Raw genomic sequence first — 25,040 nt, 5'->3', positions numbered from 1 at the left:
CCGTAAACACTTAGTCAAAGATAGTGTGCCTGGAAGAGCACATGGTCTTTGTGGCCCATTTCCAGAGGGTTCTGCTGCCCCTCAGTAACCTCTCAACAAAATTCCCTCTCCATCCACCAGCAGAGAGGCAGGACTGCACAGCTCACTAGAGAGGCTGAGGTTAAAGCAGAGTAATTCCCTAGCTCTCAATGAGTGGCTTATCACTGTCTGCATTCCAGGACAACAAAACCTCTACTTCTCACACAAGCAGCTTGCCTCAGGCTTGTCTCTGCATTCAGATATTTGGCTCTCCTTCCCCCTGCTAGATAAAACACTCCCCTGAGGCAAAATTTTTTAGTAAGCACTTAGTTGCCTTTGATCTCAGAAGCAGCTGGTGCACAGCTGCTTCCCATTACTTTTGCAGCTCTCAGGAACATTTTGCATTTTCCTGTCCTCCCTTACAGGCAGGCACAAAGGGCAAGAATATCACCAGCAACCATCTTTCATTCTCAGGCAAAAGCTTTTATTTCCACCTCACGTGCCCTGCCCAATTCCTCCTTGAACTACTGCCCACCTGGCTGGGTCTTGGATCAGATCTTCCCTCCTAACGGGATCCCCAAACATGTGAGCAAAACCTTCCTGTGCCTCTTCTCAGCAAAGGTCTCCTCCGTGCTTGGGAGTCTCCTGGAGAGACACAGTACTCTATATGGATGGTAAAGGGAAGGCTGTTGTACCACACCCCAGGAAAAAAATATTACCTTGGGCCTTTTTTTTTGTTGTTTTGAAGTAAGCTAGGAATAAATTCCACCCCAGTTTTTCTTCTCTGCAACTACAAAATCCAGCAAGCACAGGAAAGCCTCTCTCCTTAGAGGTGAGTGCAACGTTGGACCTTGCTAGGAAGCATGGATCTGGTTAGCACAGTATCACCTCATGGAGCCTCAGATTAGACCAACTGCAGTGCCTATTAAGCAGCACAAGGTTTCTCAATTTTACTATACACCTGTTAAAAGAAAACAGGAGAAAGCTAGAAACAACCCAGCACCTCAAGTTACAGGATTCATAGACAGTATTTTAATCCCTTCCCTAGCTGGAAAAGCCACCATCAACAGACAACTGCAGACTGTAGGATGCAGCACAGCCATCACAACACTGAGCTTTGAGAAATGCTTGCAGTCCATGGCCTGTGTACACAGGAGGTGAAGGTAACTACTGACCAGTCTCCTGAGATTTCCCTAGACATCCACAAAAAAAAAAAAAAATAAAAAGAAAACCTCAATACTCGCATGCTGAAGAGAACTGGGAGCGGAAATCCTTTTTCTCAACTTGCCTTCCAGAATGGCCTCACTGAGGCAATTGCTGTGCACCCACCAGCACTTCTACAGCTCCTTCTCCACCAAGGAGCCCAACCTGCTCATGCAACCATTAGAAAAATCACTTCACCTGGTCCTACTGCTGCCACTTCAGAGTTAAGTCCCACAGCTGCTTCTGGAACCACTATGGGAAGCAAAATCACCCACAGAAGATTCTTCTGGGTGGGCTTTTTTCCCCCTCAAGCAGAATATATTACACTTGGTTTTATGTCCATGTACACTGTTGAGGAAAAGGTTTTACTAGAATCTGGTAGAAAGATGATCACATTCACAGGGCCTGCAGTTAGTAGCTCTGAAGCTACAAACTTCAATTTTTCATAAAAGTTTAGGATTTTTAATTTTGTATTAGAATTTTTGCTACAGGTATAACTTCCAGGAAGGCTCAAGTAAAAACTTCTGGTCAAGAGGAAAAAGGAAGATACATAAAAGAAACTAGTAACAAGAAGTAAGTCCATTATGCCTCAACAGACACTTTCAAAAGCAGACTTCAGTCAACACTCAAGCCCTTCACACTGATGCACACTAATGAAACAACCATGTTAAGTATTCCCTAGTCATGTGCCAAGGCAAGAATTTTCCCAGACTCTTGTACCATTGTCTATTCAGTTTGTGATTGTGTGAGTCTATGTCTGTACATGTAATTTCTGCTCCTGGCAGCCTACTAGAAACATCTCATGGCAGCACAATTTTGAGAAGTAACGTCATGATTTAGAAAAGTGCTGATTCTTTGGATTTGTGTTTGTAGGACATATAGCAGAGCTTGAGCAAAAGAGGGTTATGGGTAGTGGATGGGTGTGCTAGAAAAACACCACCTGGTAAATCATCCAGCATGATTCTCCTCACTGAGAGAAACAATAAACAGATAAAAGTAGAGCTTAGCTGCTTCCCACAGTCTTTCTGCTTTTCTGCGCCACTCACCCTGACATTTCCACTACAGCTTTTCCCCAGTTTCCAGTACCAATCTCTCATTCCATCAAGTGAACAACTTCAATTTTAGCACTGCATTGGTATTTTAATGATACATACCCACTCCTCAAACAAACCCCAAATCCCACCTTCCCCAAACCACCACCCACCTTTCCATGGATTTCAACAGGAGTAGTGTGGATTCTTTATAGCTGCCTATGCTCTCAGCATGACTGCTTACTGTCAATGAAACCTGCTTCACATCAAGTGGATTGTGTGAGGGCACATCCACAGCTTCCTTCCCAGAAACGTGTCTACAATAACGTCGCAGCTCCATGGGTTGGCCTGGAAGCAAGAACCACACCCTCCCTTTGAAAGTAGAGATTTTGTTTGTGAGTGTGCCTGTGTGTAGGTCAGTTAAGAAAGGAAGCAGCAGACTTTTGCCTCACTGTCAGAAACATACTTCTGATAATCAACTGTGATCTGCATAATCAGGCGGGCAGGTCAGTAAGCTTTCACTTTTTCCATGTTTAATGGGTGCTCCTCCCAGTGCCACACACCTTCTCCTCACCTTTATTCTCCTACCCCCTACCAAATCAAGGAGAACACATCCACCCCTTTGGGTTTTTTGCTAGCATGTAGGCTGAAATACCTTTAACAGGGATATGAAGGTTTTGCAGATCTTTAATGTAAAGAAATAAAACACTTAAACCCAAAATGAGCTTTCCTGACAAATATTTTAGCTAGCAGTCTGTAAAGCTAACTTTCAAATTCTAAATTTGCTCCTGGAAAAGAGGATTCCTGAGAAAAAACTTAACTTTTCCTAAAAGCTGTGAAGTTTTGTGAAGTTTTTCAGAAGGCGTTGTGTAACGGTGAAGAAACAAAAATCATTCCTTCCATTGGTGACAAATAACAAAAATATTATCAGACTCTTAGTACTTAATCTGTTACATAACTACCTGTACAAAAAATATTTTATTAGTTTTCTGTCAGTAACAAGGGATTATTAAAGAACAACTTCTGTGGACATAACTTTATGGAGGACAATCATCATGAGCTCCTACAGCCATGTGAAGCCAGTAGTCCAGATTTCTAAAAATGACAAAGTTGTACAAGTTCTCTCCTCCTTTGTGGAAACCATGTTCACTTTCTCTCCAGGAAACAGGGCTGTCTGCAAAGCCATGCACAGTTAAGGTCAGCCAATGTGCCAGTTTTGGTTCACCAAAATAGCAACTGCAGGCAAGAAGACAAGATAATCAGTGATTATAATGGAATAGGCAGCACATTCAAGTCTACAGTATAAGGTAAAACAATCAAAGACACACTTCAGTGAAAAATTATTAACAGTTAAAAAGTTTAGTCCATAATAAATAAACATGAAAGAAAATATTCAGAATATATTAGGGAACAAAGTAAGATTGACTCCTATCATAGTTTTATACATGGCAAATCTGCAAGTTGTAGCAATTAGAAAAAGTTCTAAGTTGTAAAGTAGAAGTTCTGACTTTCCTACAGCATGCACTGTCTTTCAGAAAATTGAAAATTTAATGAAAACAATTGCTATCAAGGAAGAAAAAAGACATTGGAGGAAGTAAAGTAGTCTAAGGCTATGCTTGACACAAATACTTTTACCACCAGAGAGGAAATAGATTATGAATAATCAAAGCCAGATACTATCTACTCTGCATTTTAAAAATGTAGGAATACCATACAGCCAGTTTCTTAGAAATTCAGATAAAAACCAATGTAGCCATGACTACATGGCTTCTTCAAATTTAAGGCATTCAAAATTGTCTTTTCCATTTTATACTGATGTCAAGCTTCCAGTTAATTTCCTAATTAAAACAAAAGTCTACATTTATGTATTTTGCTATTTATTTCTAACAGAAAAGTATTTAAAAGTGTTTTAAAACGAAAAGTGTTTGAGTACAAGTGCTCTAGTAATGTGTTTCTGTCAGTCCTTACCACAGCTGTTCCAATAACTGAATAATCTTCTCAGGAATTATAAAGCCTGTGATTGTGCACAAAAAAGCTTTTTCCACCACTGTGTTGGGCTCGGGGCAGCAATAGGTTGATAAGAAGCTAGAGGATTTGTTGTCTCTGGAAGAAAAAACAATGAAGTAACTGAAATAAATATGCTTTAAATATTCTATAGGATGTCTTAGTAATCAGAACTTATAACAAACAAGCAGGATCTATGTATATCATCTGAATTAAAGCAAAGTAATTAATGACCAAACAATCAATACAAAAGATCTCATGGTGGTGTGGGTTAACCCTGAAAGCATCGAAACACCACACAGCTGCTCCCTCACCCACTCCCACTGGGAACCAAAAGGGTGATGGGAGAAAATGCATGGGTTGAGATAAAGACAATTTAATAAGCAGAGGAAAAGTTCCACACAAAAGCAAACCATGCAAAGGAATTCATTTACTACTTCCCATGGGCAAGCAGATGTGCAGCCATCTCCAGGAAGGCAGGGCTTCTAACTGACTTGGGAAGACAAATACTGGAATTCAGAGCATTTCCCACCCATCCTTGCCCCAGCTTTTGCTGTTGAGCATGTCACCATATCCTATGGTGTAGGATATCCCTCTGTTCAGCTGGGGTCTGCTGTCCTGGCTGGCTTCTCTCCCAGCCTTCTGCCCACCCCCAGCCTCCTTACTGGCAGGGCCATAGGAGAGAGAGAAAGAGGCATTCAGACTGAGCAAGCCCTACCCATCAAGAGCTAAAACATCCCCTGTTACCAACACTCTTAGTCACAGATCCAAAGCACGGCACCACACCAGTCACTGTGAAGAAAATTAACTCTATTCCAGCCCAATCCAGTATGTATGGGTACCCCTAAAAACACAGATATCATTCAAGACTTACATAAGCATTTAACTACATAAAAGACTCTCACTTATAAAACAGTGTCTGTCTTAATTTTTATTCGACTATTTCTTAAAATAAATTGTGGTTTTCCTTACTTAAAACATTTTAAAGATCAAACAAATTCAAGTACTTACAAGCTAACTTGATTCAAGACAGCACCCAGCCATTCAAAGAGCTCCTCTGTACTGCAGGACTCCTCCGGTTTTCCTTGTAGATCATTACTTTGTAACACTGGACACTGCAAGTCTCTTAAGGTGCTGAATGTTATTTTTGGCTTCAGGGCCTGTATTTGGTTTTTTGAAAAGTATGACATCAATGTTGATCCCTCTGCACCTTAACAACACAGTACCACAAACAGCTGTTATGAAACTACTAAACAAAAGAAGCAGTGAATACATGAAACATTTGTATATAAACAAAAAAAAATGCAGTGTGAAACTGCTTGTGTGCTTTCAATCCATGCCAGATCCTTAGAATCTTCAGCTTCCTTATCTTCTTGGAAATAAAAGTTAGTGCAAGATTCAGCAACTTAACACAGCTCAGTAAATTTGCTATCTCACTACGAAGTGTAGATTTGCCAATAGAAAATTCAAGCAGAATTAACTGCGTGAGTAATAAAATGAGCTTGTTAAAAAGATGAACTCAGAGTGTTCTTGAAAAGGAACAGATAAAATGGAGCAGGAACGTTGTCTCAGAACAGCATTTTCCCTGAATAATGTAAAAGTGAACATGTGATTAGAGGTTTAAGAACAGATTTATCAATGATGTCAAGAGAAATTCCAGAATAATCTGGAGCATAAGGACTGAAGAGAGAAGAAAGAGGAGAGGGTAAAGAAATCAAAATACATCACCAACATTGCTTTACTAGAAGAATAAATTCACCCCTGCTCCCCTCTCCCTGATACCGCTCCAATGCAGTACGGCTGTAAGAATTAAATGTATCTTGACGGCCTTGTGGGAAAGCACTAGCAAGAGATCCAAAACAGCAAGCACCTAGACTAAAAAACTAACCTAAGCTGGCATATTTTAAATTCAGAGATATTACCAACTTGCTTTTGAAGCAGGAAGGTAATTGACATGGAACAAATTCTCCTAAATTTCAAATTCCAGATAATATGCGCTGTTTTCAAGAAGTAACAATGGGTGTCTACGAAACCAAGAAATAATGCCTTACTCATGAAAAGTCTAAAGTGCAGAGCAACATCTAGATACCACAGAAAAGGCATGTGTAAACAGCAGAAATTGAGGGATAGGGTAGAGCTCACTGTGGAATACTATATCTAAAATTTCCTATCAGAAAATAAGGACTGCCTAAAGTCCAGCAGCCATATTTACATCATCAAGGACAATCATTTGGGGGAGTAGGAAAAGGAGAGTTAAGCTCAATTTTTTTTTACTCATTCTTCAGAAAAGGCTGTTCCAAAGGACACAGTGACAAAGATAGTCACTGAATTCTTCTTAATTTAGCGTTTTTATAAAGATATATGTAAGTCTGAGGAGTGCCAGAAGAGATGATCTTCCTTACATTCTATTAGCACTTGTTAGCCTAAAAGGTTGAAATAATGTATAATTTTGCCCTAGAATTCCTAGTAAAATGCAGAGCAGCATACATTTTACATGTCTGCTGCATATGGGAGCCTCAGCTACAGCCCTAAATGCAGGAAATCTCAAAGACTACAGTCAGACCCTAACAGAACAATTCCTCTAGCTACAGCACAGCTTTCTATGTTAACAGCAACCAGGCACACCATCAAAGCTTTCCAGAGGCCATTGAATTTCATCCAATAAACATGTAAAATTGTGATAGAAATTACGGTAATAGAAAAAAGATTGTATTGCCTCTCTCATTAAAGACATGAGGTGCTCTATATTCCCTTTTCCTGTTCTTGGTGCCAAACCCACAATGTGGGAAAACTGGGTATGAAAACCAAAAATCCTGCCGTACTGGCCATAGCAAGAATCACCAGATATCAGCAGGAAGGTTGAAAGCAGAACATTCACAGAGGACATAGATTCTCTTGACAAAACACAGCCCACTTTTTCCCTTCCAGCAGAATCTACACAATGTCTCATATCTATTAATAAAAACCTATAAAAGTTTTATTTTTGTCAGTACTAAGGAACTAATAGTCTTTTGTCTGTTATGAGTACAAGATTCTTGCACAGAAAGGCATTCAGATTTAACTCCATATTTAGGAAATGATTGACCTGACCTGTTTTGGGGATGTAAGAAAGTAAGGGGAAAAAAAAATTGCTATTCTTCCTGAATGCTGTTAGCACAGGCAGCAGCAAACATATGAAAAATAGTGGCCCTAGAGGCATTTTGCTCTCTGTCCGGGGTCAATAAATCCAAGCAAGCTGAGCGTGAAGATCTGCCACCTCAGTTGGATTTATGTCACCATTTATGGTAGCAACAGCCTTCACTGTGACTCTTTCGTGAAGATTACAAGGACGGGAATTGCAAGCCTTTAAACAATTTCTGTATGACAAACAAGGAAGCATCCTTGTCATATGATTAGTACTTAGAATGGGGGAGGGGAAGCATGAAGAAATAAAGCGAAACATGGGACACTCCTAAAGGAGATTGTAAACAGCTTCTGTTTCTCAGATGAGTTAACTCTTCTCAGACTTGGCTTTAAAGAGCTAGGAAAAATGAACAATACAAAGAGGAGATGGGAAAGCATTCTCAGGAACATTTCTAATATCCTTTCTCCCCAGTGTGGAGACTCAAAGCAAAACAATATCAAAAGCTACACATCTGTGATGAAGAAAACCATGACACTTGCAGTTTTCATCAGTTTTATGTAAATGCTACATATCCCTACATACAGCCTGTTCTGAGGTAATACAAACAACTGGGGACTTAAAAAAATTTCCCTCAGAGGAGGAAAAATACTTGAGTCGAGAAGAAAAAATAGTGTAATTAGAAAACAGTAGATAAACAAATAGTAGAAGATTTTTGAAACAGTACAATTTCTTATAGCAACCTTTTACTTGGCTCCAATCTCAAACAAGCTTGAGAATAAAGTGATCAAACAGCACTCTGTGTATTTGGGTGCATGGCACATGATGTAAACAGGGAATCTGTACATGTGCTCTAACTACTGAGGAAATCAGAGTTCCCCATCCTAAGTATGTAACTAGATACATAACTTATGTGTATTAATAAAAAAGATACAAACCAAAAAAAGAGTATTGATAATGGTTATGTATGTCACAGATTTATAAAGAAGAGGCAGCACCATCACATAGGCAAAGTTTTGCCAGAAAGCCTGGGCAACACAGAGAAAGGAAATGAAGCAACTTATGTATCTCCTATGAATCACTGTTGTGCTCCTGAACTGAGATGTTCTGTGCACAGGAAGTAACACCCTCCCCACCCCAAACAAATAAACAAAACAAACAAAAAATCCCACCCATACACATTTTAATCTAACTTTTCCCTCCACTGAAAATGCATTTGTACAATCACTAGGAAAAAAAAAAAACAGTAAACTAAAAATATTTGGACTTCATGTCAGTTGCATTTTAGTTTTGCTTTTGGTTCTTATTTACCTGTATTATACCAAGCCAGTAGGAAGTCAAATTCTAAAGGTTTCTTTTCTTTCAAGGCCCAAAGCACTCTGTTATGTTTCTTGCTCTCAGGGTGAAAGCCAGCATCAGTCAAGTCAATAGTGATAACTGCAGAGAATACACAATAGCTACTGGTAACCAATTAAAATACAATTTATTATTAAATTAGAAGAGCACAAAGAAAGCAAAGGCCATTAAACTTCCTCTTTACATTTGCAGAATCTTTACAAAGTATTTGATTATGCAAATATGACTCCCCATTACGTAAATAGATATTCACCTCCTGCAGTCCTTATTTTGATATAATCTGGAACTGCTTCCTCGTGACTAGAGGGACAGATTCCTCTTGAAATGGCACTGACAGAAGTCCCTGAACAGTGCCTTAAAAATATCTTGCTAAGCAGGCAAGCTATTAGCTGTAAAAAAACCCCTACAATTTCTAACAACAAAAGTCATGTATACAGAATGACACTTTTTCAATAGGTTGGTTTTTTCCTAGGTGAATTGTCCCATGCATAAATTATATTTATTTTTCAAATGGAAATTTCATTATATATTTTATTGATCAGAATAGTAAAATGATGTACCATTTTGCCAAAATACTTACTAGAGATGACAAGTTTCCCCTTCTAAAGTTTTTATGTAACTATACCTATCAACTGCTGCAAGTTCCAATACATTTGAGATGGCACAGTATTCATGTTTGGGTTTTTTTATTTCCTAAAAAGACAAATTAATAAAATTCACACTCAAGATGTCTCCTCTGCAGCTGTTAAAAAATTATGTTTTTCAAGTACTTGGTATATAGAGATTACCATTTTAGATGTGTGAAACGTAGAACAATTCTGCCTTTCAAGCATGCAGCCTTGGCTGAGGCTTTTCACTGATTTTGTACAGTGTACACATTTTAAACACCTCCTTAATCAGTTTAAAATTTTCTAACTTAAATCAGAAGGTATAGACACCATGCAGAGTATGCAAAAATTCTTAAGTACTACATCACTCCAGAAGAAACAGCACAATGAGAACCCTTGAAATTAAAAATTTTATAGAGTACTGAAAAGGTGATGTATCTGTCTCCTTAAAGCTGCTTTATTACTTGGAGAAAGAGTACTTTCTCTCTTCAGGCAGTCCTTGTATCTGCATCTGGAAAATTACAATCTAGACAACAACTAATTGTAGTGAAAGGGAAGTTTCAACAGCCAACAAGTTGCTTCTTAAATAAGCCCTGTTTATCTAAATACTTACTATATCGCATGACTTTTTTGCCTGAGTACCGAGAAGGGCGACCTTGCAGTCCAAGTTCCTCATAGGTATCCTTATCCACTGACAGAATTAGTTTACCTATAAAAAAACCAAATTTTAATAGAAATAATTGTCTACTTGGTTCCCTTTGAAGTCTTTTGAGAACTGTACACCTTTTACAACGTTAGCTTTGGATCAATGGTATTACTAATGTAATGCAGACTCCTTAGTTCTAGTTAAATAGATTACCAGATTAATCCTTAAAAAAAAAAAGGTTATAATTCAATTTTTCTTTTTTTATCAAAGAGGTTTTGTGAACTAGAGTAAGAAAAGCATAATATTATTCCTGAGATAGTCATAGCTTTTTTACTGTACTACTGAGTTCATTGTCTCCATCTTTCATCCACTCATCCTCTAGCACTTGCTGTGTCATTAGCTGAGCACTACATTGCACAAGGGCCTGATTTAGTAAACATTCATGTTCAACATGCACTGCTCAACTAAATAAACAAAAGCAGTTCCTCCAAGTCCAGTGGGACTACTCACACTGAGTAAACTACGCCTGCTAGCGAGGAGCTGATACATTCTGCTTCTGTGCTCATAAACTAGATCTGGCTGCTGCTGCTTGGTACAGAGCTTCACACAAGAGCTCGCTCTCCAACACAGTCCTTGGGTTCCACTGCACAAGTAACAGCACAGCACAGAACACAAACAAGTAAGGCTGCAAAGACACAGCTTGTAACATTTGTATCACGCAAACTTCATCGCTATCAAGTATCCATTTTGCCAGGACTGTGCTAACAGACATATAAAAGAATTATTCTGGACAATCTGAATTTACTCATGCCCTCATGGGCACCTGTCATATTACAGCTTCTCAGGTTGGAGGGCAGATAGACCAGTTTGTATTCTATTATATCTTATATACTGTTAAACAGAAATGAGACAATGTAATTGAAGCTCAAAATAGCTTCATTTTCTCACCTGAGATGTGGGACATTTTATGACGTCTTCTCATAAAACCGTGATGCAATTGAAATAGACTTTTAACATATTACATAGTTCTCAGGGAATCACAGAATCCTCACAGAATCAGTTTGGGTTAGAAGAGACAGTAAAGATCATCCAATTCCATCCCCTCTACCGTGGGCAAACACACCTTCCAGGTTGCTCAAAGCCCCATACAATCTGGTCTTGAACACTTCCAGGGATGGAACACCACAACTTTATGAGTAACCTGTTCCAGGGCCTCACCACCCTCACAGTAAGAACTTTTTTCCTAATATCCAGTCTAAACCTTCCTTCCCTCCTCCAGTTTGAATCCATTCCCCCACATCCTACTACTACATGACCCGTGAAAAATTTCCTCTGTGGTTCTCTTCCCTTTAGGTACAGGCAAGTGCTCTGATTCTCCCCAGAGCCTTCTCTTCTCCAGGCTAAACAAGCTCTCTCAGCCTGTATTCATAGGAGAGGTGATCCAGCTCTGTAAGCATCTTTGTGACCTCCTCTGGACTTGTTCCAGCAGGTCCGTGTCCTTCCTGTGCTGGGGATCCAGAGTTGAATGAAGTACCCAAGGTGGGGTCTCATGAGAATAAACGCTTTAAATCTTATAAGTACTCCTAAGCAGTGCTGATAACTTTCCTTTTTGGTATAAATTCTGTCTTAAAGACCAGCAGGAAACACGAAGTTGAAATGCAATGTTTTTACAAAGATTGCAATCTTCGTAAAGATTGCAAAGCAATTACGTAGCAATTGCAATTATGGTTGAAGCATTGACAATCTGACTATACATAAGCGAAGCTCATTCTTGTTTTTTAACTTCCTTCAGATGAAACAAATAATTTAACATCATGAATGAAAAAAAAAGACCTAAAATTAGTATTTTTTCCAATTCACATATATTTCTAACAAAGTTGGCAAGTACAGTAAGCATTATTTTCCAGTTTACATCATTCCAAATAAAAAAAAACGACTAGAAACATCTCAGACCACAACTGACGTGTACTACTGAAACCAAAATCAATCCCCCATACCATTTGGTAGCAGAGCTGCAGCATTATCTTGATCAATTTTTGTCTTATAGGTCAGTGCGTAGCATGAACCTTTAACAGTAAAGCAGAAAAAAATGAGATTACACAGTCTGTAAAGACAGACATGACAAGGTAAACAAGTCATTGCAAGACAACCAAACATGACAAACACCATCTGAATCACTCTCGTGTTTTCATCAACTTTCTTCCACCTTCTCAAGCAAAATGGCATTGTTATTATTTTTATAAACCCTATTCTGGCAATATTTTAAAGGACCTATAATAGGGATAATGTTAATAATATGTCCCAACATGAAAACATTTTCTTTCCTTTTGTGACCTGTGACTCTCCCCAGTCATCAAATAGAAAACCCAATTTTTTCCCAGACATATTTTTATTACCAGTTCACACAAAGACAAGATGGCTGGGCAGAGGTTGTATCTTTCTTTGCATCCTCTTTGCTCTTACTGGGTAAGGATGAGCTGCCACAGTTCTCTTAGTGAAATATAAAAAATAAGGAAGCATATTCATATTTTTCTCTTGCCTGCTGTGGAACACAGATCTGCACAGCTCTGTGTTGAAGTAAGAAGGAACAAAAAAAGGGAGAAGGAAGACTTCTACAAGAATCTGCATAAAAGTGAAATGTAGAAAAAACAGGTGTGAGAATACATGGAAGCCCTCTTGATAGCTGGCTTTCAGAATTGAGGTGGAATAGAAAGAAATTTACAAGAATCACACGAGTTTTGGACCTAGCGGGTGTAAACAAACGTCACACATGACAAAGCAGAAAAAAGCATATAAACAAATAAATGCAGAATTTGCTTAGTACTTTTCCTTTCCTTCCTTTAAAACACTTTTCAGAATAAATACTAATAAGACTATTGAAAATTTTGCTATAAAAAAAGTACATTATGACTGCATTTGTTCTGTTCTGATTTCCTCCTTACCTTTCTTCACAAAAGCATCAATGAATTCATGAGCGACCAATTCATGAATGGGTAAATTCCTCACCAGGTAGTACTCTCCAATATCTGCAATTGTGCTTTTCAGCACTTCAGGTAGCACGCCACATTCCAGGATCAAAAAAGACACCTATTAGGAACATATTTGTAATGTAAATCCTATCCTAAAACCTGTTCTGAAGAAAAATCCCAACTAGACAAAACAACAAGAAATACAAAAGAAAACCTCTACTTTTCAAAGATGTATCAGTATATTATGTTAAAATGAGATGGAAAAAAAGTAATATCGGGCTACTGTCTTCAAAATGTATCAAGTTTCATAGTCTCTAGGTACACTAAATACATTATTTGGCCATTTGGGTGTTGTTTTTTTTGTTTTGTGGGGGGTTTTCCCCCTTTTTTTTTACTATACAATAGCATTTGATGTATTATGGAAAGACATGATCTTACACAGCATGAGTTAACAGAAGATCTCATTTCACATCATAACACATTTCAGCTTGGTGTTGCACTGGGACACAAGGACAGCCCTTGCTGGAGTACTTGTTGAAGCAGCTTTAACTAAAAATGTAGGCTAAGCATTTCTGAAATCTTAGTGGAAAAGCAAAGACCAAAGTAAAATCTTCATTTTACCTTTTGCTTAAAACCTTCCCCATACATTTTCCATAGACCAAGAAAACCCTGAAGTCTGGCATTCCAGGGAAAACAAGGTAATATCCAGCAAGTAATACATGGGCAAGTACGAAGCTTCTCAGGCAGCACAAAGTCTCCTTGCTCCCCCTTTCACTCCCCAAAAAACTTCTTTCCCAAAACTCTTGGAGAACAGGTGTGTATGTCCCTGGGCACATGTGTTCAAGAGAAATAAGGACTGACAAACGAGCTGCCTTCCACACCGGTAGAAAGTTTCTGATTAGCTGCTAAAAATGTCTCAGAAGTCAGAAACAGCTAACAATTAGCCCAGAGAGTTACAGGGTATGAGAAGGGGTTTATGAGACAGGGTCCTGCCTGATTGCTGCAAAATGTGGAATACCTACACATTTTCTTAAGGAAGGATGTTCTTTGATGTTTGGCCTTTGTACACTTTCAAGCCTAATCAACAAGAAAGGAGATTTAATCCATGAAACAAGGGTACAGCTAACAAGCTTTAAGTGAAGTCCAGGTCTCTTTGTTAACATTTAGGGCTGGACATGTTTCAGCGATCTCAGACCTAGGGTGAGCTTAATAAAGCTTGGGGAGAAGGATGTACCACTGACAGCGGGCAGAGAGAACACAGAATTTACAGGCCACAAAGACATTTGGCAGAACTCACAAAATAAGTAAGAAACTTAATAAACCCAGCAGCCCTGCTGAATCAGCTCTGAGAGGATAAAAGGCAATTCCAGCAGGTGGAGAACACGGACCACCGACCACAGAAACCCCGAGACTCCTAAGCAGAGAAAGACTGAACATGCGGATTAATTAGCATGGGAGACTCATTAACCAACAGAAGACAGAATACTAATTAATAAGAGAACTATGTAACTTGTAGCCAATGAACACTAATTCCTTTGTTTGCTAAAATGTATAAACAGTGAAAAGTTTTGATAGGTGGTGTGCCTGACTTGTGGAAACCTCCGCCTTGAGCCCTGCCGGAATAAACGATGTCTCCTTTCTAAACTGGACCCTGCGCCTGTGTTTAGAGAGCTCCTAAAATCGGCACCATCGCCTCTGCCAGCGGCTCATCCTTCTGCTTCTCCTGCCCGCCCGCTCCTTCGCTCCTGGAGGAAGGAAAGAGTTTGTTTCCCCCATGCTGCGCGGGACCACAAACACAGAGGGACTAATTTGCCTTCTTTTTTTTTCCCCCTTCCCAAAAATGAGGCGCGCGGGCAAGGACGGAGGAGCCCCCACAGAACACCGAGCCTGGCGCGAGCGCGGCAGCGGCAACGCTGCCCTGGAGCGGCCGACAGGCAGAACGCCCGGGACGGACGGCGTGGGCAGCTCCGATCCTTCCCTCCCCTTCCCTTCCCTTCCCTCCTGAGGGGGTCCCGCCGAAGCCCGGGCCCCGCGCTCGCGCCACTCACGCGGCAGCTGTAGGCGTGGTCCCGCACGTGCGCCGCGTGCCGCGAGCGCGGGTGGCGCGCGTGGCCGCGCTCGCACACCAGCAGGTGCCGCGGCGCGCGCCCGAGCTGCGCCGGCAGCATCCCGGATCCCGCCCGCCTTCCTCCTCCTCGTCTGCCGCCGGCCGGGAGCTGCCACACGCGGCGAGGAGGGCCGGGAAGGGGCCGTGCCGTGAGGTCACGTCCGCCGGCACCGGCGGCGCAGCCACTTCCGCTGTGGTGGTTGCGATGCCGCTGTCGTCGCTGTCTCCGATGCCCTGCGCAGCGCCGGTGGCCGCTCGGGGCTCTCGGTCCCTGCGGGCTCTGAGCAGCCCCGGCACGGATCGGACACGGACCCCGCAGGGGCTGGCTGTGCATCCGCTGAGTGCGCGGTGGTCTAAGCACGGCGGTGGTTCAGTGCCCGGGGGGAGCTGGAAAGGGACCTTTTCCAAGAGCCTGGAATGACAGGACAAGGGGCAATGGCTTCAAACGGAAAGAGCGTAGGGTTAGATTAGATATTAAGATTAAATTCTGTACTAAGAGGGTGGTGAGACACTGGAACAGGTTGCCCAGAGAAACTGTGGATGCCCCATCCCTGGAAGTGTTCAAAGCCAGGTTGGACAGAGACTTGAGCAACCTCAGTAGTGGAAGGTGTGTAGAGGGAATGGAGCTGGATGAGCTTTGCTGTCCCTTCCAACCCAACCGTTCCCTGCCTCCCGAGCAGCCCAGCAGGCTGGGCCAGGCACGGGGGGCTGCACTGCCGGGCCCCCTCTCGGGACGCTCTGCTCGGGCGAGCCGGCACCGCGCAGGAGCCGTGGAGCCCGACCCTGCCTCGGGTGTGCTGTGCTGCCTCACCGCTCCTTCTGTACCGTGTATATCGCACACAAAGCATGCACAAAATTCCGGCTTTTCTGCCTTCCTGTAGCGTTTCTTTTGCTGGTCCCCTGGCTTCGTGGTTTCCGATTTAATTTAAAATGGCACCGAGCAACTTTCTGGGTAGTTGCCGCTTCTGTAGCCAGCACAGTCGCTAGTGCAACCCTTCTGGCTCGTTGGGCTGACTCAGCCCCCCTTGTTTCAGGGCATAAGCTTTCCTAGTGCCCGTGTGCCGCAGGGACACCGGGACACCGCTGCTGCTGCTCCGAGCCCGGAGCTTTGTGCCCCGCACCGAGGTGAAGCCGAGCCTCGGGCGCTCACCGGCCCCTTAACTCAGCCCTGGGGGCGGGCTGGATGCTGCACTGCCCGTATAAATCAGATTGATTGGATTATTGCGAATCAAAAAAAGGCTGTGTAATCACAGTAGCCTTCTGAGCACGCAGGCGTTAATGGGGAAGGAGTGATATGATTAATATCAGTTGTTATCACGGCCGCGAGCGGGAGCCTTTGCGGGCAGACGAGCCTCGCACTGCGGTGGTCAGCACAGAAAGCCTGAGCTACTAAAGGGGTGAAAAGTTCAAGCCTCTGATCAATAACCCCAGAGAGTCAGGCAGGAAAATTCAGCTACATTCAAAGCAGTATGTGGAGGGTTTGATTTGATTTTTTTTTGGCGGAGGGGCTGTTTTTGTGGGGTATGTTGGGATGTTTTATGAGCTTCTCTATGCTAATACAATTTATGCTTTCTGCTGGGGATACGAATGCGTGGGAAGAGAATTGAGGAAAAAATATGTTGGGGAAGGGTCAAGAGAGTCAAGATTCACGGTTGCATATTCAGTGTTAAGTCAGTATTTTATGGATTCTGGCAGGAGTGTAGTTCAGTGCAGCACAGTGGAGCACAGAGGGATTTACATCACTGTTCAGTCAGTTTGGTTCATGTGTCAGGCAATTAATTTTAACCCACCCTTAGTTATAGATATTGGCTGTCCTATTATAAGGTATGTGTGTTTTAGAGAACTCCCTGAAGACACTGAACTACATTAAAAAAAGCCACTTAGAAGTCCAGTAGTCTGTGTTGTAACATACAGAATTTCCCTATCTTTAAATGAGACAATTAGTATACACACAGTATATACTAATATATGTGTGTATATACTAATTGTTTGTTAATGCTGACATTTTGTGTATATACTAATTGTGTGTATATACTAATTGTTTGTTAATGCTGACATTTTTATAGTCTTTGTTACCGTTTTATGAGTAATTTGATATGGGATTTCTTTATATTGTAAAAAAAAACCTTTTAAACTTTAAATACTTTAAATAATTTAAGGTGTAAAGCTATCACAATTTTCCTAAGGATTTCAAACCTGTGACAGGGTAATGCAGTTTTACAGCAATTCAGTTTCTGCATGCTTCAAGACAGTTACAGGATATAGTAAAGAGGAAAGGATTGCCTTGAGGGAACTTTTGGTGATAAGTTGGAATATGGAAGGATCTCTCAAATACTTCCTGGGACTGGTGAAATTTGATTCTGATTTTGTATAAAATGACTGAGTTTGGAAAGAAAAGTCGGATCTTCACATTATGTATAGTATCTCTTTTTGTGAAGCCCAGCTGCTTCTTGCACATACTTTTTCACTGTGGAAGAACAATCTTAAATGCTGGATTTTCTAATTTAAAAAACAATGTTATTAAAATGCATAGAGTTTCATTAAATCAAATCTAAACAAGTATTTGTCACAGACTTTTGATATTGGTTTGTGTCTTTAAGATGAATCAAAATATTTTTCTATTCAGTCACTGTTTTTTCTTTCTTATATAGTGTTGACTGCAGAAGAGAAGGAAGTTGTCTAAATCTTTTAACCTTGGCTATTATAATTAATACTTGTCAAAACAGAAGCAAACAGGTACCTCTGGTGCTGTGTTCATCTAAAAATAATAAAATGGGTAAGACTGAAAACCAGCAATTTACTTGATCAGTGTCAACTGGGGTTTTTTTGGTTTTGTTTGTTTGTTTGTTTGTTTGTTTGTTTTTGTGGAGGAAAGTGGAAAGATGGTGAAGATGTGGATAGTTAGCTTTATACTCTGCTTTTTACACACTTTAGCCCATATATTCAGAGCAGTGATGGACTGTAAAAAAGGTCCCACTCAGACTTGTTCTTTAAGGGGCTTACAGACAAAGCCCTGCCAAGCTACTCCCCAGAGCAGCCATTCAAGCCAGGAAGATCAGTGACTGCTAACCATGGACCATGTAGTTGGATTTGGTTTAAAATGCCATTAAAAACCCCCAACAAACCAACCAACCAACCAACCAAATCATCTGATCTGTTTTTCTTGGAGTTAAACCCTTGGCAATTTGGGAAACCTCCTACTCACTCAGTTTTGTGGTATTACAATGGTAGAAGAAATGAGAGGGATAATTCCTCCAACAAGGTTCTGGGGAGCAGGAGTGTGTTTCATTTATATTCAAGCAGCATCATCACCTCCACTTGCCTCCCAAGGATCAGATTTTGTCAGGGCTCTGCATGATACTGGGGAATTTTCATGCACTTACTCTTTCCTCCTAAACAAGTAAATTGTCCTTCACATTATGCCTAATATGAGGCACATGTACTCTGTTTTCTATTCACACTTCCTTGGAGTAGGTAACAAACTGTGGCCATGCTCCTCTGATTGCGCCTTCATCTGCTGGGAAACATCCTAGGGAACACTTCCACACCCACCTCGACCTTCCATGGGCAATAAAGATGTCCTTGTCCCATAACAAATGGGGAAAATGCTGCATTTTCCATTGCTAAGGTCTCCTCTCCAGGCGTGACAGTAACAGGCACCATTTCCCCTCAAACTGAATGACCAATTAACACGATGGTGTTCCATTCATTTTAGCAGTTTTGTTCTCAATCTGTACATAATTTTCCCAGTTATATGAGCTGGTATGATAAAGGATATTAATTCTCCCTGCAGAAACTGTCTCAATAATATCCTTAGAACATTTTGTTTCTAGTAACGTTAGTGCTGCTCCTGGGATTGCTGCAGATCACACTGTTATTTTAATGCACCACCATGAAGATACAGAATGCAAAGCAAAGAGAAAATATAACTAAGCATTTCTTCCTGTCCAGATCTTAAAAAAATAAAAAGAAAAATGGTGGCACAGAAATTTAAAAGTAGAGTGCATTTTCTGTTAAGATCAGTGCAGAATACTTCCTTCCTGTCACAGCTCAAGCTTCCAGGCTGCTTCAAGGAGACGATTTACCATTTCCACCAATAAATTATTATTATTAGTAGTAGTAATAGTAGTAGTTTTAGTAGCATTATTATTATATTATGAATATAATTTTAAGTATAATTACAATTTATGTAATATATATAATATATAACATATACTATTACTTATTATACAGTAATACATAGTATATGTTACTATATATACTATATATTATACTATATAATATATAGTATATATAATATGCTATAATCTAATTTTATATTTATGATATTATAATTATAAATATAAATAATTAAATAATAAATTAATAGTATTTGTGTTGTTCAATCTTTTGTGTATTACTGCATATTATGAATAAGTATTGGGATTGCAAGGCTATTGGCATTTTTCTCTCACTAAACTGTTTCTCTGACAGTTTCCCCCAAATTATAAAATTATAATTTGTTTCCCCCAAATTATAAAAGGTCCTGTGCTGCACTTCACACCAATCTTGTGTGGGGCTGGCTGTAGCTGTTTCCACCAAGCATGGGTGACAAAATTTGGTTTGCAAGTTTAGAGCAGTAAAATTTCAATCACCCTTTTGCAATGCAACATCAGAGCCACGTTGCTGCTGGCTTCAAGCACAGCAAAGCTGGAGATGGTGCCAGCAGAGGGGAAATGCCACAGGGAGAGGAGTCTGTTCTCTCAGCCAGCTGGAAGCCTCTTTCTCTGTGGCTGGATAGAGAGTTTGCCTTAGCCACCCTGCCTCCACACAGCTTCTGAAAAAGCAGTTGCTGGAGTGCCCGCATTCATGATTTCTCTCCCTCATATCATCTATGAAATCAAGCAACAGAAACTGTGTAGTATTTAAAATGACCTAAGATGAAAAAGAAGATCCAAACCCACAAACCAAACAAATCCACCTTCCTTGGTAAGAGTCGTATTTTCAGAAAGATCTAAATGTTTAGGGACCAGAGTGGCACTGCCAAAAGTTTAAAATTAGACTTGTACATTTAATCCATTTGAGCAAGATTCAAAGTTTCAGCCTAGAAGTACACTAGAAATATTCTCCCTGCCCTCACCTTCCAACTATGCTGATGTTAAACTGGCTCATAGGAGCAATGGAAGCAAGTTTTGTCCTGGAAGTATTTAAAAGGCTACATGAAGGTTAACCATCAAGGTAAATGCACACGTATACATGACTATAAACACAGGAGAGTAATATGAGAAGCCAGGAGCACAGGTAAGAGTATGACACGGAAGTGTGTATGTAGATGTGAGCTGAAGCCATAACTACAGAGGGTTATTTTTTCCCTCTGGTCCCCAGGATTTTAAAGACTGGAACCCTCCCAAGTACCTTTCCTGGGAGCACCTTTCCTGCAGACTTAAGATGTATGCAAGCAGCCTGTTCTAGTCTCCTTTCCTTTTTCTATTTTTCTTCCCTAGGATGTTCATACTCACATTCTCGTTTACTGGTTTTTTTTAATCTTCTGAGTTTTTAGGGTTTCTTTTTTTTTTGTCCAGAATGATTCTGAGGTCTTAGTATTTCTTTTTTTAAGCCCATATTTTGAATTAAATATTAAAATTCTACTTTGAAAGAACAGCAATCTGTGGATTTGGGTTTAAACCTAAATTTTGGTGAATTTAAATCAATTCTATTTTCTATAAATGCAGTTTCATCCAAACAACTGGGCAAAATGTGAAATTTCCTCCAGTATTTTTTCATGCCTAAGTGTTAGAAAAAAATTTTGAATAAAAGCTCTGCCACTGCAAGTGGGTCTTTGCCTGTACAACCCATTCACACAAAATCTGCTGATTGCAATGGTAAGAAGGAAAATTAATTTCATCTTTAGTACTTGTGCCTTTGTATTCTGCCTTCTAGTAGGTTGCACTCAGATTAACTTCTTCCTGTAGTTGCTGCTTTGTTTGGGAACACATTAAGGAACAGGCAAACCTTTGTACATGCCTGGATTTTTGTTTTAGGCAAAAAATCCAGACAAGAAACTGCACCATCCATTAAATCAAGCAAACAGCAAATATTGGATCAGTTGGAAGACATGGCATCTCAAATAAGCTTTTAGACTTCACTGGTTTTCTGGAGAATTAGAGCTCTCTGCAGAATATACTGAAAGGTGACCACCTCACTGCTTTTATCCACTGCACTTAAATGTGAAAAATAAAGAGGGCAATTTGCATCTTGTTGCAGCTGAGTGACAAAACTTTATGGGTCTTCCTGTTCTCTAACATGAATCAAGAAATGACAATTACATGGATTCATTTGTAAACCGCAGTGATAAGACACCCCCCGGAACATATGGCAGGAAAGAGACAAAGAATTTTGCACAGAGTCATTAATCTTCAGATTTCGAAGACAGGCATCACAGTTAAATAAAAACACTCTGCCTTTGGCCAAGGTAAATATTTTGCTCTCGGAATGCAAGGGAAGCGATTTCTGTTGGGGAATGAATGCATCCTTTTTGTGGGAGAAATAAGAAATGCCATTTTTTCTTCATTTGCCAGAATAACTAATAAAATTAAGTGAAATTAAATGCAATCTTCAAGGACAATAGGCAAAAAAAAAAAAAAACAAACAAAGAAAAGAAAAACTGCAAAGGAGAGAAAATTACTCCCGAAATAGGCCTTTGAGGTAATTTAGCTTTTTTTAATCACTGAATCCATTTAATTTTCACAATGAAAATTAATCCATTGTTCTTAAAAGTCTTGCTCAGTTCATCAATTCATTAATCCCCCTTGGTTTTTAACTTGCTCCTCCTTGTGTCTCCAGCCTGATTAATAATTCAAAAGATAACTAAGGACTCAAAAGATTGGTTCCCTAAGACTAGTCTGGCTAATCTTGATCCTGTTGAGTTATCCTTAGATTAGCAAGTTAAATGCTTGGATGGAAAGGGTCTGGGCAGCACTGCTAATGTGACTGGGAAATAGTGGCATGTACAGGAGAGGGACTTTAATGACCAGAAATCAAAGCAACGAGTCCACTGGGATGAGGGGGCAGTGATCTACTCACTGCTGCTGGGAAGAGGGTAACACAGGGCAGTGAAAACTGTTCACTTTAACTATGCTCAGGCACTTCTGTTTCTTGGATGGGAGAGGGAGCAGGGTGTGAATGGCACCACTTCTCCTTCAAGAACATCTTTATTTTGAAAACAAAATGTCTTGTTTTAACTGAATTATTTTCGAACTCCTTACAGTGTGACTTCTTGAAATATTTTCAAACCGAAGTGAGTCCTTCTGCTTCACAGAGTAAAAAGACAACTCAGTTTTGGCATCATTAGGTTGCATTCACAGTCTATCACACTACAGAGACATTAGAAAAGATGTACTGAACCACAGAAGTAGCAGCCTTTAAGTGTCTTCTCAGTTTGGGAGTGAAAACAAATGGGAGACATGGTATTTGTCTTTTTGTTTTAGCTGGATGTGAAAATGGAGACAGAAACAGAGTTACAGCAGATTAGTAGTCCAGATATCAGCAAAAGAAACATATTTTGCTAAACTTATTCTTAAATATTTACTGTATGAAAATGTATTGAACTATATATTATCTGCAGATGGCTTGTAAAAGGAACTGCCCTGAATTGTGCCAAGCCAGTAGGAACAAAATGTCTAAAAGAATTTTATTAAGGTTGCAATTCCAATTCATGGTGATATGAATCATGATAACATCCTTTGATAATGTTTTAATGTCATGATCACATAGTACTTACATGGCTGGAGGACTTGGACTTAATTTCCTTCAAATTACAAAGAATGCAGGAAGGGAAAGGATGGTTCTGCCACAGAGGCAAGTGATTTTCTAGCCTAAAGGGACTAAATTTTATTGCTGCTCCAGACATTAAGCACCTGGCAGTGCTATGCAAATTGCTCAAACTAACTTGGCTACCTAATGCACACTGATAATTTTCTACCCCAATAACCCAAGCAGTCAGATTTCAGAGGTACTGTGTCACAGACATTTCTTTTATGAAAAATCCTCTCTTAGGATTTTCCTGCTGAAGCTGAGAAGTTCAGCAACCAGACATAAACAATAGGTTATCTGCTGCTGTGGAATGTGGCAGGTCTGCCTGGATTGGCCCAGTTTGGATGTTTGGGGTTGGTGACCAATCCAGAACTGAGATCTCTCGGACACAGTCTGAGAGAGCTGGTTTGTTATTCATTCTTTACTTTCTATTGTTAGGTAGCTAGCAGCTTCTGGAAACTCTCCTTTTCTTTTTCTTTTTAGTATAGTTATAATAGATGTATATATCATAACATAATAAATCAAGCCTTCTGATCATGGAGCCCATCTCATCTCTTCCTTCACCCTGAAAACCTTGTGGCCAACCGGCGACAATACTGAGCTCTAGCTGAAATCAAAAGGAGTGATATGCTGAGTCCATGAAAAATCTTCTATTCTCACAAGCAATTTCAAAAGTCAAGCTGCCCGCTTCCAAAATGAGCACTTACAGTTAAGGGACACCTTTTACCTTGACCTCTCTGCAGCTCAGCTCTCTAATGCTAAAAATCTGGAATATTTCATCTCACAGTAGTTACTGTTTCTGAAGCACTTGAGCATACTGTGGTGCTGAGCACAATGGAGGATCCTGTGAGGAAATCCAATCACATCTCTGGAGCAGGACTGGAATACTGTTCAAGTCAGGCCTGCAGCTACACTTTGAGCAATGTGGAGGAAAGCAATGACAACACCATCAAGTAGCTGTCCATCTTGTGTGCTTAACGAGACAGTCCTGAAAGAAAAATGGCCTTAAAATGCATAATTAAAGGCTGTAACCTTAATGATGGGCTCAAAAAAAAAAAAAACCAAACCAACAAAAAGGGCTGCATTAAGGTTATAAAAGCAATGTGACTTCAGGCAATTTTCAGTGTATTGATGCTTGAATCTGTATTCCCATTATTCTTTTAACATGGATTTTTTGGGTGGGTAATTAATATTAGGCTCTGTTCTATTATTTAGGAAAAAAATTAACGATACATTGATTTGATAAAATGTAGCATATTGTCCATTGAAATGTGGGCACTACAAAAGAGTTGACAAAGTGTATTTTATTTCCCAGAGTTTGCAGGATAAGGTTTATGTGTATCTGTGTTTAAAATTGCTGTTGTTTAACACAAACTTGCACTAGGAGCATGTCTTGAGAGAAATTGCCATGGGTTCTTGAAGGAGCAGTAGCACACATGAATTTGTGTGTGAAAGTAAGCACAGAACTTCAGTGGCTCCACCTAGTATCATCTACCTAATTAGGTTCATACTTTACAATGCTTTTAACATTTTATAACATTAACTTGGGGGAACATGTTTCCCAATCCCACAAAGCAGAGACTTTGCTGACACAGATACTTAGAATTAAATACTTGCTAAAATTACTTGGAAGCTTAGGTCAAATCATTTTACCTGACATGCTGAACAACCAGCATTGTTGCAGTTTGTTCAACAATTCTTTGCTGCAGCTATTACTACTACTACTACTACTACTACTACTACTACTACTACTACTACTTATTATTATTATTATTATTATTATTGTTATTATTATTATTATTATTATTATTTCTTCTATATTATGCAGATGCAGCAGCAACCCTGACTTCATGTTCACACACCTTCTCCTTCATCCTTTAACCAGTGATTCCTTTAACCAGTGATTGCCTTTTCTTCTCCCCACCCCAGGCTGCAGCATGTAACCTCTTGACAGGATCATGTGTGCCTTGTATTGAAAAGCTTCAACTCTGATTTGCTTCAAATAGAAAGTCCTGGTTTTAGAATGTTTTCTGATTTTAAGGTGTTTGATAATGCTGGTTCCATTTGCAGGACAGGTGATCTTCTACATGTTCTTTCAATTTTTCATTTTGTTGGTGGAGAGGAATATGTTTGCAATCACACTAAACTGAAAAGCAATGACAATCAGCCACACCACCAGATGGAGC

General features: G+C 40.0%; 1 protein-coding gene across 1 annotated transcript; it reads right to left on the bottom strand.

The window, feature by feature from the left end:
• Positions 1-3,191: 3,191 nt before the first annotated feature.
• RPP40 (ribonuclease P/MRP subunit p40) lies at positions 3,192-15,184 on the bottom strand. The gene is made up of 8 exons (XM_030971372.1): positions 15,005-15,184; positions 12,930-13,074; positions 11,985-12,053; positions 9,955-10,050; positions 8,689-8,814; positions 5,268-5,466; positions 4,221-4,355; positions 3,192-3,488 (listed from the first exon to the last, which is right to left on the bottom strand). Exons 1-8 carry the CDS (start codon positions 15,122-15,124, stop codon positions 3,290-3,292), a joined length of 1,089 nt encoding a protein of 362 aa, XP_030827232.1. The 5' UTR covers positions 15,125-15,184; the 3' UTR covers positions 3,192-3,289.
• Between the last annotated feature and the right edge of the window lie 9,856 nt (positions 15,185-25,040).

This window comes from Camarhynchus parvulus, chromosome 2 (assembly GCF_901933205.1).
Source record: "Camarhynchus parvulus chromosome 2, STF_HiC, whole genome shotgun sequence".
NCBI classification, from domain to species: domain Eukaryota; kingdom Metazoa; phylum Chordata; class Aves; order Passeriformes; family Thraupidae; genus Camarhynchus; species Camarhynchus parvulus.
This window is presented reverse-complemented; position numbering and strand designations above follow the sequence as displayed.

Bases quoted from the DNA above. Each gene is read 5' to 3' on its own strand.
- RPP40 (XM_030971372.1), bottom strand. From the start codon at position 15,124: ATGCTGCCGGCGCAGCTCGGGCGCGCGCCGCGGCACCTGCTGGTGTGC. The intron at 13,075-15,004 runs GTGAGTGGCGCG...TGTTCCTAATAG, and splicing joins ACCACGCCTACAGCTGCCGC to GTGTCTTTTTTGATCCTGGA. The intron at 10,051-11,984 runs GTATGGGGGATT...GTTTTTTTATAG, and splicing joins TGCAGCTCTGCTACCAAATG to GTAAACTAATTCTGTCAGTG.